The sequence below is a fragment of the Thunnus albacares genome, chromosome 23 (genome assembly GCF_914725855.1).
Source record: "Thunnus albacares chromosome 23, fThuAlb1.1, whole genome shotgun sequence".
In the NCBI taxonomy this organism is placed as follows: domain Eukaryota; kingdom Metazoa; phylum Chordata; class Actinopteri; order Scombriformes; family Scombridae; genus Thunnus; species Thunnus albacares.
Genome location: NC_058128.1, coordinates 11,856,245 through 11,871,285, shown reverse-complemented (window position 1 = coordinate 11,871,285; position 15,041 = coordinate 11,856,245). Strand labels below are relative to the sequence as shown.

Here is a 15,041-nt window from a genome sequence, read left to right as displayed (position 1 = left end):
GCTCCCCACCGTCTCCACCCCCAACAACTGAGGTGCAATAAATAACAGAGGAGCAAATGCAAATTACCACACAGATACATATACTCAAACCAAATACTACATATAACATACATTGTCATAAATATAACATCATCAGCCTCCTTACTGTTAAGAGAGGGAGTGTGGAGAAGTGAGATACGGTATAACTTTGCACTCTTTGAGAATGGTTTTCTTTTAGTGGAGTGGAGGACTTAATTCATTTCATTTGTACATTGAGTGGTATCTAGCCAGGCAGCTAGTTTTGGCTTTATTTGTCCAGGTTTTGAGATCATGTTGGTCTCTGTTAGTGTGTATTTCTGGAGACACTCCAGACCTCAATGCAGTTTTCATTGGAACTAGTTCCCTATGACAACTACTGACAGCATGTTAAGTGGATCTTTCAGAGTAACATGGATGCTGTTTCTGGAATAAGACATTGCTATTGATTTTTTTTTTTTTTTTAATGTATCTTTTCAATGATGTGAGCAGCACCATGAACAACATTTCATTTAACCCCATTGTACTGGTGTGGCAGCAGAAACCTCTAAGGTGAATAGCTTAAAACCTAGATAAATTATACCAAAGATATCAGTATAGATATATAGCACTAGAGGTAAATAAGGTTTTTTATAACTTGTGCGAAACCACAATTTTTTTCCCCTGGATGACAAGATAAGTGATTTGACAGGAGGAGGTGAGAGAAACTACAAGACAGTTTAGATGTGAAGCACACTGATTTATACATGTTTGTGTGCGTGTGTGTGTGTGTGAGAAGATGTAAACTTCAGTGACAGTCCTACAGTCGAGAAATCAAGGACTTGCACTAACGCACTAGACAAAGAAAAGTACCTGTCAATAGAATAAATCATCATCACCACATAATATGCGCTGACTTCTGAAAAACAAGTTGGCGCCTCTATTTTTTTCTGTATAATTATCCTTCATTCTTCCTCTCATCATCACTGACTCATTGTTTTCTCTGACCTCCTCTGATTCTCTGTCATGCTCGTGCTTTATCCCTCCTTCATTTATCCCGCCTAGCCTGTGTTGTTCATCCCATCTAGCTCACTGACCCTTCTCATTTCTCTTATCAACTCCCTCTTACTGAATCTCTCTCCCCCCTCTCTTTCCTGCCTTCTTTTCTTCTCGGGGACCTACTTAGATCTGATAATTAGAGGCTGGCGGGAGGTGTGAAGGGTGGAGATAGGGAGAGTGACAGAGAGTAGGAAGCAGAGTGGGAACTGTGAATGTAAAAGCCCTTGGCATAGTTTGAAGTGAGGGAGGGAGGGAAAGAGAGAGAGAGAGAGAGAGAGACCCGTAATTATAGCAGTGTAAGGTGTGAAGATGAAGAGGATTTTAAGTTTTCATACACGTACACACACACCTTGTCATCTCCTACAGAGCCTCGGGCAAAGACACTCTCCTGCTCTCTGTTCACCCTCCCTGCTGCTCCACGACTTATTTCTATCCTGCCGTTCAGTCCTTGCCTTAGAATTTTTTTCCCCAAACACCTTCTCACCATCTTGCTATTTTCTCCTGCCATTTTTGGCCTCTCCTTGTGTTACTGTCCTTTCTGTTAAAAAAAACAACTTTTTACAACTTGGGTTTTACTTAATTTACTTTTGGTCATCATTTCTATTGGTGATCAAACATCAATTAACAATTAAGTCTATAAAAACACAAGGTAAAACCACAAGTTATTACACCTGAAATGTCGGTGATAATCCCTTCTTACACAGAGAAACTGTGCATGTACAACTATGGTAAGTACAGTAATTAGTCTGTAAACTGTGATGTTTCCAAGAGACAGTTGAGGTTATCATTTTACTGCTTGCCTTTGTTTTCTTGCCTGTGTTTAACACCTGTATGATCATTTGACTGCACATGTTACTTTCCCCATTGTGCTTTTTCCCAGATCTTAGCAACTCATGTACTGAGTGTAATGTTATTATTATCATCAATTAGTATGATGGCTAAAACATCAAAAAAAGACCCAGGCTGTACAAAAATGCCCAGGGTCCCTATGCTAGAGCAGTATCAGTATCTTCACTCCCCCTCAGTCTGTTTGATTGGATTTCATTTCCAAATATCCCCTTTCTGTTCATTGTGCAAATACTCAACTGACTGTTCAGCAGTCAGTGTCTGTATATGCAATTGATTTGTCTATCAATCAAATCAAAGCACCTCTCTTTACCATTCCAGTCTAATATTGGCAACTAACAGCTATTACTGCTGGCATTTAGCTTCTTTAATAAAATTATCCTGATCACTTGATCAATATGATTCTGGCAAATAAACTCCCTGGTATTAATCACAGCAGCACAAACAAGAAGTACTGCAAAGACATATGTTTTGGAGTGTTTGGTATCTCCCTAATAACTGAATATATTAGGTAAAGGCTTGGCACAAGCTCAGGATATGAACATGCTGGAGAAGAAGAAAGGGAAATATCCTCCTGTGGTTTTCATCAGACAAAGAGAACAGGAAGTGTCCTCAGTTTCATCAGTTGCTTTGGGTTTGAGTATGTGTGCACTTTAGGGATGGAAGATGCAGTCAGAAAAAGTGTTAAATATGCAAGTAAACATTGTTTATCGGGTAAAGAAGCACAGCCTATTCATATTGTGATAAATATGACAGTAGTGCTCAGGAATAACTTTTGGCTATTTATTCACAGCAACTAAAAGAAGCTGCTTGCATGATTTTTGTCAGTGAGGCTAATCAAAACGGCTAAGTCCTTGAGATGTGTGGAGGGCAAACAGGGACATGGCCTTGGTTAACGTGCCAACAGGCAAACGTCTGATCCAACGTCTGACGTCTGATAGTATGTGCCCATACTACTGCTGGCATGAATAAAAAGGCACTGACTAAACGCCCAGGCCTGGCTTTAACTCTATCCTGTCATGCATACTAACAACAAGCTCAACCAGTAGGGAGATTTGCCTGGCCTCAATCATTAGCATAGTGTTAAGGGATTATTCTGATCACTGCTTGAAATCCCTTAATTGTGATAGTACACAAAAATTCATCTGCAGCAGAAAGAGGCCATCCTATTTCAAACAACAAAGTTGACTTGTTGCCTGTCGTGAAAATTAAGGAATGATTCTATGGATGGTTGTGTGTGTCTCTGCATGTTCTTACATTTGTATGTGTGTGTGTCTAAATTATTAATTCAAAACAGCAACCAAAAGTCTGGCAGCTAATACATGACCTTGGATTTGAGGGGTTAATTAAAAGCAAATTAAAAGTCATTAAGCCTGAAAAACACCTGCTTTTTCTGAAACAGCACGTCAAAAAAGGGATGTCATTAATGTGCTAATACCTAATCCCTCACGCTTTATTTATGGTTTTCTTTTAGTCAGCAACATAATAGGAAAGGATTCACACATTATTATCCTCAGTCAATATTGACCACCAGCGCCTGAGTTAATTGGAAAAGTAAACCTGCAAAGACTCAAGCTTGGGCCTGACTAAGCAGAAGGTTCAAAAGGATAATGGAAACGGCGGAAAAAGAAAATAATATCGTCTGCGCAGGTTGAATGGCTCGGGGGAAACATGGGTGGAATAACACAATTGAGAGCAGACTGCTCATCAAAGGAAGCAATCTGGCTAAGCTTGTCCCTGCCCGTCGTGTAGCGTCTGCCAACCCAGACATGAGCACTAGTGATCTTCATCATAGCTCACCTCAGGCTAGGATTAACAGGCCACTAACTCCCTGTAAGCCCTCCCCCTGAAAACTACTGTGAATTGGCAGGGTACAGTCATGCAAAAACTGTAGATTTATAAATCCACACATACGCACAGACATTAAAATACATAGGAGCATGCAGATACACAGACATACTGTGCCGACAGACCCACACCGTTGGTTACACACATACTGTACACGGGCACATACCCAAACCATCCTTTAAGTCCTTGTACTGCCTTGAAGGCCGCCACTGTGTCAGTGACTCTAAATCAGAGTGAGACCTCTCTCATAGGATGGGGAGTGGGCGGGTTGGGGGCATTCAGTGAATGTACCCCATCCATTGAGTGGCTTGTCCTCTGCAGCAGAGCAGCCTAATTACAGTGGGCTCTGCTTCGACGGGAATAGAACTGGCTGCCAATACTATTGATAATTCACACAGACTAAGCTGTCGCAGGGAATAGGGATGGGCAAGAGGAAATGGCTCCGTTTTATTAGCTTCTACTGCCCTTTGATGTGCAGTCAAGAGCGAGACATGCCAAGAGACTCATGCCAGATGGAAGCACTACAGCTGAAAGGTGTCTCAATCCTTTTAACATAACTCTTTTTGCATGTGAAACCTAGAATGATAGCTATTAGTCTCACATAGCCAAACATTTCCCCTCAATTTATTTTACTGTGTTTTATCACGTAGCTGGTCCAAGCCAAAGGCCAGCTAGAGCTGGCCAGGATAAAAAACTATTCTTGGACATTGTCTTAATGGGCTACAAGTTGACTGTCTTTGGATCTACAAGTAGAGGTGCTGCTAGGAACTCTGGGCCCCCTGAAAGCAGCTCAACAATAACTCTGACACAACACATTTCTACAATCCCTGCCATGTTGTCAGGCCTTGTGTAGCTCTGGGTCCAATTAATCTTTCAGTTCCTTTATTAGTGCCACATCTGGCTCCAGATGGATTTGATGCTTCAACAGGTGAAAAAAATTAGATCAAGTTAAAGTGTTTTAATCCCTACCCTGACTTGGGACTTACCTCAGGCTTCTTGACACGTCCCTCCTGGAAGGAACATGTGCGAGGGTCGTGGGTACAGTCATGTCTGTATTTACACCAGTGGCACTGGTAGGGACTACTCACACATGACAGACACCTAAATGGAGAGCAGAGAAGAGACAAAATAGGGCTGTGAAGTATTGTATTGAACTGCAGCAAATACACTAGAGAACAGAAGTTAAACTTACTTATGCATACAATACAATTTCCAACAGTTTAAGAATAAATGTCAATTTTTTTCATCAATATGCAGACATTATGACTTGACAAGGAATCTTCAGGAGAGAGCCAACTTGAAATGTCAAGGGAGAGTGAAACTGGTACAATAAAAAAGTAAATTACACCATGTGCTATACTGAAGTACTCTTAAAAAATACAAGTAGACATTGAGACTTACGACTTGTGCACGCTACAGTTGTAGAAAACAAAACTGGTCCTTGCGAATGCCAAGCCTGTTTCTTTGGACTTGAGATAGAGCTGCACAATCTGGTGGTCACCTAGAGAAAATAAATCATAGTCAAAATTAATAGTTTGATACGCACAGGTGGACAGAATGTTTTGTATTAAGGTAAATGGTAAAAGGCAAGGTAAAGAGAAAAAGAATAAGAAATACTATAAGCAATTACTGCTGTTTGTATCATTCATTGAAACCATTACTGACAGTTTCATTCAGCTTTTGAATCAAATGGGAAAAACAAAGTGAACAGTATTATAATAGTAGCATGTCACAGCTACTTTTCCAGCATGAGCAATAGGGAGACACCTTTAAAAGAGCCCTTGCCTGTATGATAATCATTTTTATTCACTTGTTCACATATCCTTTTTTAGAGTCTAGTCACATTAGATTTTGCCATGAAGAAAAGATGTCTGCAATGCTTTGAGCCACAGGTGCTCAGCCTGTTGCTGTGGTAAAGGCAGTATCTTAAGAGAGAGGGAGAGTGGAACGGTTTTGTTGGGTTAAGTCTCCCTATCCCTGCCGCCTTACAAGAGACAATAAAAGTTGGTGCACACACATTTCCCTTGGGATTTAAAATATCCCCCCAGAAAAGTCTTTGAGAGTGTCTTTGACAAGGTAAGGGGGGAATATGATGAAACACGAACCGTGTGTGCGTGTTAAGTTTGTGTGTATGTGAGCTTGCGCCTCATCTGTATTTGGTGTGTCCTTTTGTCTGGCCCTAATGAAGGAGTTCATGTTTAATTCAACAGCAAATTCACACATCTTACTGCTCTCTCTCTGCACTACCTCTGTACCTCTCTCTCTCACCCCCACTCTATCTCTACACACAGGTTTCTTCGCTTCCTTCCACACTGCGACTCTTTCTTCTCCCCCGTGTCTGTCTCCATCTCTCTAACAAAGAAGGAATCATTCATCAATCACAGTAAAGCACCACTGACAACGGATCTGTCCTAATTAGGCCACCTAAATGTTACCTTGAAGCCTGCTAACACTATCTATCCCTCCCTCTATTTTCTCTCCATCCGTCTCTCTCCCTCCTTTTCTCTCTTTCAACTAAGCTTAGACTAATGAGTGCTGGTAAAAATGGGAGATAAAAGGTTCAAATATAGGGAAAAATGTGGCCTTTTTTCCTCCTCCTGAAACAGGAAAAGGATATAACAGTGCATGTTTGTGAGTGTTGAAGAAACACAAAGCACGAGATGGGGAGAGATGCTGCATCCTTCAATTGTGTGCCTCAGAATACATATTTATACATCAATGTTTGCATCACCAGCTTTACATATGGTTGACATAGCACAAACTAAACAAATGTCGCTAATTCCCCAAAGCACCCTCAGGCTCCCTGTCTGCCTTACATCTGTACATGTGTGCTGTCTATCTGTAGATTACTTTATTGCAGTGTGTGTGTGTGTGTGTGTGTGTGTGTGTGTGTGTGTGCACTAAATAAATGAAGCAGCTGAAGGCCTAAAAGGTCTCACCAGAACTGTGATTTCACGGTGGTCTGCTCACTCCCGTTCTCTGCATTTTCGTCTGTACTTGCTGTACAGTACCTCATGTTTGTTTTTTTGCTTTAATATCTCAATGCTTTATAGATAACATTTTTGCAAATGGCACACAAGCAAGTGTCAATACAGTTTTCTTTAGAGCTGTGACATTAGCAGTAATAGGGTCTAAAAAACTTCTGAATTCCTTTGTATGTTAATTTTGAGCATTTCTGATGATTTTTGATTTTCATTTATTATTCAGTCTTTTTGTATGGAAGTGTGGAAGGATAGCATCTTCATTATCTCAGCATGAGGACACATTGATTGGTTGGTGAAGAAGGATCACCTGCCTGAGGACAGACCTTCCCATATGGGAGCTTTGTTCAATTAGACTGGGCTTAGCTGACCATGGAGAGAGAAGGTGAAGAGCAAGGGAATTAGAGACAGAAAAAAAAAGTCTTTCTCCCTTTTTAATTGTATAATGAATATTGTTTTAAATGTTTGTCTCTTCAAAGCAATGAAAACAGTCGCATTGTCTGGGGGGGACTGTGTAATCTCTTGGCTCTAAATTAGCTGAAATACTGTAGTGACACTTAGCTGTGCAGCATGATATTCTCTTTTTTGCACCGGGGTTAACTGGGGTCCCATCACTCCCTCTGGAGCATATCCATTTTGAGGGAGGGCGGTAAATAATTCCCATGGAAGCCTAGCAACTAACGTTCATTCAATTACTAAACATGTCCTAAGGCAGTGCTTCAAGGCCTGCAGAGTTACTGATGGCAACGAGAAAACAAAAATTCATAAAATACTCTTAGCCCTGGGACTACCATGCTTCTGACTGAGGAAAACATCCAGATGAATACGTGCTTCTCTGACATACATGCATTTTTGTGTTCAACAGGTGGCATAATATTGATAACAAGTTGACTCTGGCATTGGGTTTTTATATATTTTTACATGGTAGCCTATATAAGGAAATATGTATATATATACACATAGTATATATAATGAGAAATTTCATTAAGTAGTTTTTAGAAAATAGTAGTAGAAAATACTGATAGTAATGAAAGTTAATTAAATCAATATAGAAATATTGCTGAAATTATACACAGATATCAGTGTACTTGTCTTCTTCCTCATGGGTACTAAGTATCAATTATTTTGACATGTTATTAGACTTCCTTCAGTTTATCCCAGATGCCGTTGTCATGCACACTGTCAGATAGTTACTATATATGCTCACATTGCAAAAAATCAAATGGTGACACTGTGACATCCACCACTGGCTCGCAGCCTCTTCAGGACATTTCCTGGTGTGGAATAGTACAATTCCTGGTCCCAGTTTGTTGTTTTTTGGACAAAAATGTTTCAATAGGTCTACTCTTACCTTTGTCAACAATAATGCGTGGCATCTCTTTCTCAGCTGGGGAGGAGCACTTAATCCGGTTTCCCTCCACCAAGCCGTTCATCTCAGCTAGGTCTTCAAAGGTGCAGTTGACACCCGCAGAAAGTTCTGGGACATTATGGGCTTCTAACACCAACTGTAGAAAGGGAAAGACAAAAAACTGTTATAAGCAATATACTCTGCAATATTATACTAAATAATTACTTTATATGAAATTATGTGTGCTGGTGATATCAGGAATTATATTAGGATAATATAATAAATTATAGTTAAGGGAGAATTAAATGAGATGGTAAAAGTGACCACTAGGCAAACTAGGACCAGCTATATATACCAAAGGTATTGAGGATTCATTAAGTTTCAATGGCTTCACATTCATAACAGCAAACCCAGTGAATTAATTAATGATGAAGCATGCCAAAAGTGCCTTTTATAATTGCACTTGATGGTCAGAGATAAACTAGTTAGAACTGCTCCCCAACTGTCACAGCTACAGTGCTTGAGACTGCAGCATCTGTGAGCACTTCAAATCAGTTTGGGAGCCAATATGTTCTTCAAATATGACTAACATAATATTGCTGAGGAAAGGCACAGCTGCAAGTCAGAGTAAAGATCCATCTGCAGGGTGGTCAATGGCCAGAGGAGCCACAGGGGGACTCCTGAGTAAGTGGCAAATATATAAACAGCCTTCAAGTGAATACTGCCCAGACATCAGTTGCGTTAACACTAGCATTACTGCCATCATATTGGCCCATATTGGCCACAAGCACTACTAGCTTCCTAGCCATCTCCCACAATGCCTTGTGGTATTGATGAGCTGTATGGATTTCACATTCCATCTTAATGTCCCGAGTCTGGCTCAGCTAGAACAAAGTGTTTTATGAGAGAACGTGAAAGAAATGATAAAAGCAGAGCGTCAAGGTAAGTGGAAGGATGAGCAGTTAGAGGAGATGGAACAAGGCAATTGAATATAGATGGTTGAAACAGGATGAAAAGACACTGTGGACAAGAGGAGGAGAGAAATAGCAGGAAGGCTGAAGTAAAGAATGAAAGATGAATGGAAGTGAGGAGAAAAGGAAAGGGCGGGCATACAGGCTGCTGGACAGAGAGGAGAAAAGAGGACTCTGGGAAATAAAGAATGCAAATTTTCCCTCTTCATTTGAAAACGCTGTGTAAGCTCTCTCTGCACCTCAGCAAAAACTGGCTTCAGGTGGAGTAGGAGGGAAAAAAAGGGAAAAAAAACAACACTGTCCTTGAATAAGAAGAAAAAAACAGGGCCAGTGCGGCAGGTGGACCGGGGTCAAGACCAAAATATACATATTGATGGAAAAGCGTGTCTGCAGTGGGCCTTGGTCTAGTCATTGATTTGAGGCGCAGTCCATACACTTGTGATATGATGCTGAAAGCTGCCTCAGCGGCAGAGAAGGGCTGACCTGCGCTGTTTTTATATTGCTGTTTAATGAAAAGACGGCGTCGCGGGTGTGAACAGATACACAGCTTCCCACATAAGATGGACAGAACATGGCCAGGGTTTCTATCTCTTACACATCCTCTCTCTTATTCCTTGCTCACTCTACGGCTCACCTTCTTCTCTCGCTTTAATTTATTTTTCCTTTTAAGGTGGGAATACAGCAGAGCATGAGTTTCCTCAATTACATTTAGAGTAGTCACGGCCAAGCCTAGCCACAGCAGGGCTGCATAAATATGAAAATAACCTACTCATGTTAACAGAAACATCCACCACACATACGCACACCGACAAATACACAAAAGCCCTCCTGTATGCAGAGGATATGTGATGACGGGCTCTTCATGTTGCCATGGTGGAAAAAAGCCTTAGCTGCAAATGTTTGTTGAAAATGTAATCAAAAACCAAAAAACCTGCCAAAAAAAATCGCCAAAAAAACTAAGATTGATTTGAAAAATCTGAAAGAAGCTGTTAAAAAAATCCTAAAATATAATTTCACAGATTGTTTTAGTTGGCTTTAAAGGTCCAGTGTGTAGAATTTAGTGGCATCTAGCAGAGTAGACCCGGCAGAAATGGAATATAAGTTCCATTTATTAGGGCTGTAGTCTCCTGGTCGACTGGATGATTAGTTGGTCGATATGCTCTCGTCCAACCAAATTCTCATTAATGACTAATCGATTGGTTGAAGATTATGTACGATTTCAGTCGACCAAGATTTTCTTTGGTTGACTACAGCCCTACCATTTACATATTCATAAGTATGTTTTAATTAGCGTATAATCACCTGAAAATAATAATTGTTGTGTTCTTGTTATCTTAGAATAAGCCTGTATATCTACATAGAGAGCAGGTCCTCTTCCACAGAGCCTGCCATGTTGCACCGTCATGTTTCTACAGTAGCCTTTCGCATTTTTCACGGCCACCATAGGTTCGAGAGGGGGGGGGGGGGGTATTCAGTTTGTTGCAATCTGTAACCTCATCACTAGATGCCACTAAATCCTACACACTGCACCTTTAATGCACCTTATTGTAATGTATAATATTATGCTGCATTTGAGCTGATTAATAACACATTTGCAACAATTTAAAGTAGTAATAAGAGTCAAGCATTTTAATTGGTGTATAGATCTGTTAGATTGTTTAGTTGAAATTAGTTAAAATATACACCAAGTATAAACAAAGGCAATATATGTATAGATGTAAAAAAAAAAATCCTCCTGAAGCTTAGAGAATGACAGAACAAAATCTTTATAAACAAAGAGAGAATTAAATGCACAAGACAATAATGGTTTAAAATCGGTGTGATTTCAGCAGCGGAGTGTCTCCATTCCTCTCGAGAATGCCTTGGCTTATCTTTCCAAACAAATATTTAATAACACAAAGGTCAAGGAGGAGCCCCTGTCTGTCTGGCAGAAGCCTCTGCCCTGCAATCAGTTGGATGGGAGACGTGTGGCATAGCCTTTGGGTAAAACCTGCTCACTGGGAAAAGGTTAAACACTCTCTGAAGGCTCAGGCTCGAGCAATAACGCACACACACACTCCATGAATATCATTAGAGTGATGCAGAGGTGTACCTCAGAAAATCAACACCTCTCATGTGACCCTCAGAGCAACACAGAGAATAGTCATTCAGGCTTGACCTTAGAAAATCATATTGGATACGTTTGTATGCACTTGGTCTCTGAGATTCAAAGCCATTACCAAACCACCATTAAATAGGAAATGGGAATTGAAATGTGACATCACTTAAGGTGGTTAAGGTCAGTGATTTTCATAACATTCGGTGTTACAGCCTTTAAAATAGAGTATCTCCCAAACATACCAAGTTTTGATAAAGAAAAAATAAAATACGCGCTCAAGGATATAGAACAGCATGATGTGTTCAGGATGGTGGGTGCGAGGGCATAAAGTGAGGGAAAAGCTGCAAGTCTCTGTCTGATGAGTTTTACTCAAATACAACACGCTGGGGACACAAGCTTAATCACCTGACAAAACTTGGTCTTCAGAGTCTGTATATAGTAACATAACCAACATTATCAGAGTGCCAATGACTGCACATGTTTTATATCACATTCTCTCCTAAAAGATATGAGTGAAAACACAAAATATGTGTCCAAAAGGTTTTTGTATTTCTCTAATTCTAGCAGACATGTTTTTTTTTTGTTGCAATGGATCACAGCTCCTTGCACGCTGATCAATACACTTTAACAATCAAAATAATACAAACCCTTTAAATCTGGCAGCTGTTACAGAATGAAATGTCCAGGGGAAAAAGTGGTGCATTTAGCTGCCAACAATCACAGTAAACACAGCAGAGCTAAACTGTGTGCTGTTAATGATTGTTGACATCTGTTGGTAGACACTGGACAGGACTGTAAGTTGTGAGGTCAGGATTTGAAGGATGCATGTTGGCAGGCAGTAAAATGATGTAAAGCAGGATTATAGCATTAACACTGGCTACTAATCAGTATCTGGAGCATAATTACATCACATTACAAATTATGCTTGAGTGTGTAATATTGTCAATTAGCCAGACAAGATTTTCTCACTAGCAACACATTCAGCTATCCTCGCTGTTCAAACAAATCCTTGCTTAAGTGTTTCTTCCTTATTGAAAGCAAAATAAATTCAGTCATTTCTAATTCAAATCAGACCACCTTTTATCCTGCAGAGGGAAAGAGGAAGAAGCATACAGCAGTAATGAAATAATAAGGTAATGTCATCTAGGTCAGAACAGAAGATTTGAAAAGAAAAGTTGCATGAGAGGAATTTATGATATGGCAAACACTGTGCATCTACTCAAACTTTAGAAAACAGGGCATTGTTTCTTTTTTAGTGCAGATGAGGAATAGTGTGTCTCTATCCACTCACCGTGACACTAAACTGGGACACTGAGATGTTGTTTGGATGGACGCTGAGGCGCACACACTGCTTGATGTCCGATGCAAAGCGCCGAGGCTCTGATGAACGCTCGCATTTCTCCTTTCTGGTGCACCTGGAAAAAACACAAGAGGGGCGGGGGGTGTTATTCATGGATGAAAAATGCACGTACGTACACACAAACATGTAGTAACCTGACCAAGGCTTACCCCTTTACACCTGTTGGCACCTGGGAAAAAGAGAATGTTCCGCCGCTCCCTGACAGATGGAGCTAGGCACATTTATCATATTTCCTCTCTGGCAGTGTACTAGCTACAGTGGCCACTGAATGGAAACCCAGTCTCCGGGGGGTGGAGAGCAGTTGCATTTAAAACAATGCTTTCTCTATATGTGGAAGTGGAGCCGGTCCCTTGGGAAAGAGGTAGGCCTCGTCTTTGTAATGCTGTCTTAATGACTGGCATTCATGGGCAATGCCAAGTGCAGGTGGAGATGTGGATGTTGGTGGGGGGCAGGGTTGGATTCCTCCCCCTCTTAATACCAAACCAGGTGGTCTAATCCAGTCCATTACACTGGTTTTGGGAGTTGAAGGACTAGACCCTTTGTGCTGTGAGATGAATTCACTGGCTCCTGTTCCAAATACTATCCCTTGATGTACTGCAGGGTAATTCCCCATAGTCAGAATATCTAAATGGGTTTGTAAGTGAGGTGGATATGAGAACCCTTATACTGGAAAGTTTATAAGTCAAATATTAGAGCAGAAGTGGCTGACAAGACAGATGACGCCTTGTGTTCATGATAAATACATTTTCAGTGAGAAACTGCGTGAGAAATCAACCTGCCCAAACTCTTCTACACACACACACACACACACACACACACTCTAATCCCCTCATAAACTTATTCAACTTTAATCCCCTATTGATTTAGACAAAATTTTGCAGTGCAATTAACAACCTTGCAAACCCACAGAGTGCCCTAAAACTCCTTTAGAGAAATAAAAGAATGAAAAGAAAGGAAGAGGTCGTAATGAACGAATGAAAGAAAGACTTTCGAGGTGGTTGACGGCTGAGATACAGTAATACCTTATGCAGCAAGAAGCTTTTTATCCTGAATTGGAGAGATTGAGGGAGGCTGGGTTTTGACCTGACATGAGTATTGTAAAGTTAAGCGGCCTAACGCGCCGAAGAGAAGACAGACACAAAGAAAAAGAAAAGGAATAATCTGTTTGAGAGAGGGAGAGAACAGGAGGAGGGGTAAAGAGTGCAGGAGGGAGAGAGTGGAAAAGAAAGCAAAAGAGAAGCAAGATTTAAAGGAAGGCAACCATTGTTGGCTTTCTGTGAAGCTTTCACTGCTAAGCCGGTTTGAGTAGGGGTTTAATCGCTTCAGGTTTCTTTGTGCTTCTCTATCACTCCTGTCTGTTCCTCCTTTTCTTGCACTGATTTAATAAGACCACATCATATAAGTACCCCCAGGCAAACAACCCACACAGAAACCCGCAAATGCTCTCTTTCACCTACAGTACAAATATACATATACACTCAGTTTGCTTCCCTGTATACTCACAGGTTTGCTGTTTACTTCCACAGAAAAGTAAAACTAGAGGAAGATACTCAGCAGGATATTTTGTGTATGTGCTTGCCGTGTACGTTTTTTTGTGTGTGTGTGTGTGAGTGTTTGTATAATGATGTTTCTCTTTGTGCTTGTTCCTCGACAGTGTCACTTCATGTTGTATTTAGGTAGGAAACCTCAAATTTCATGCCAAAAAGACTAACAGTAATGCATTATTAACATTTACTGGCACAATCTCTCTAAGTGAATCATCACTATGAGTGACTGACTCATTACAAGTGAATAATAAATGGATGAATAGAGCTTTATACTACTCTATTTGTCCCTCTTGCTCACACACACACACACACACATACACACACACACACACACACACACACACACACACAGTTAATATGCATCTATATGCTGTTCTCGTCAATATCTTTAAACAGCTACATTACATTTTATTGATTCCTGAGGGATATTGAAGTGTTGAGAGCAGCATAATAACACGTTAAATATAAAGAAATTACAAAGGACAAAATAATGGGCACTGATAATAAATTAATATAAAGAACCTGATAAAGGAATAAAGCACCTACCTGCCCTCAGATTAGCTTCAATAAAATAGTGTCATATGGTAATAATCTTTGACAGAAAAAGCCCCTAATCACGAATGCCAGCCTTTCTATCAGACCTCTTAGCTTGGGTAGATACATTTATTTTTGTCTTAGTGTCAAAATCTTAAGTACTTAAAAGTGCTTCTGTTATTTTATCTGCTGCTTTGCATGTACAAATACAGTACGTACAGTATACAGTAATGACTATTTGAAATTTCTATTCACTGTACAATAATGTTTATAACTAATACATTAGGAAGTTTAGTATGTAGTCCCTGTGTGAATCTTGCAGATTTTGATTTATGAGAGATGCATTCAGGGTTGGTACAGTAAATCCTTGTTATGCCCCACTGCCCACAGGTTCATGACATTATCTCTGTGAGACAATAACTGCTGTAAATAACAGTGAGTGAGAGGAGTGAGGA

General features: G+C 40.3%; 1 protein-coding gene across 3 annotated transcripts in view; it reads right to left on the bottom strand.

The window, feature by feature from the left end:
- Nucleotides 1-15,041, bottom strand: part of plxna4 (plexin A4) — a 241,569-nt gene that overhangs the window by 56,286 nt on the left and 170,242 nt on the right. For 2 of the 3 annotated variants that reach the window (XM_044344049.1, XM_044344050.1), the window contains exons 6-9: nucleotides 12,437-12,560; nucleotides 8,080-8,233; nucleotides 5,149-5,248; nucleotides 4,734-4,848 (exon numbers count right to left, since the gene is read on the bottom strand). In XM_044344049.1, the coding sequence (XP_044199984.1) occupies nucleotides 4,734-4,848; nucleotides 5,149-5,248; nucleotides 8,080-8,233; nucleotides 12,437-12,560 (493 nt within the window). Of the gene's footprint in view, nucleotides 1-1,402; nucleotides 1,592-4,733; nucleotides 4,849-5,148; nucleotides 5,249-8,079; nucleotides 8,234-12,436; nucleotides 12,561-15,041 lie in introns of those variants that run through there. The other variant, XM_044344051.1, reaches the window with a different exon arrangement.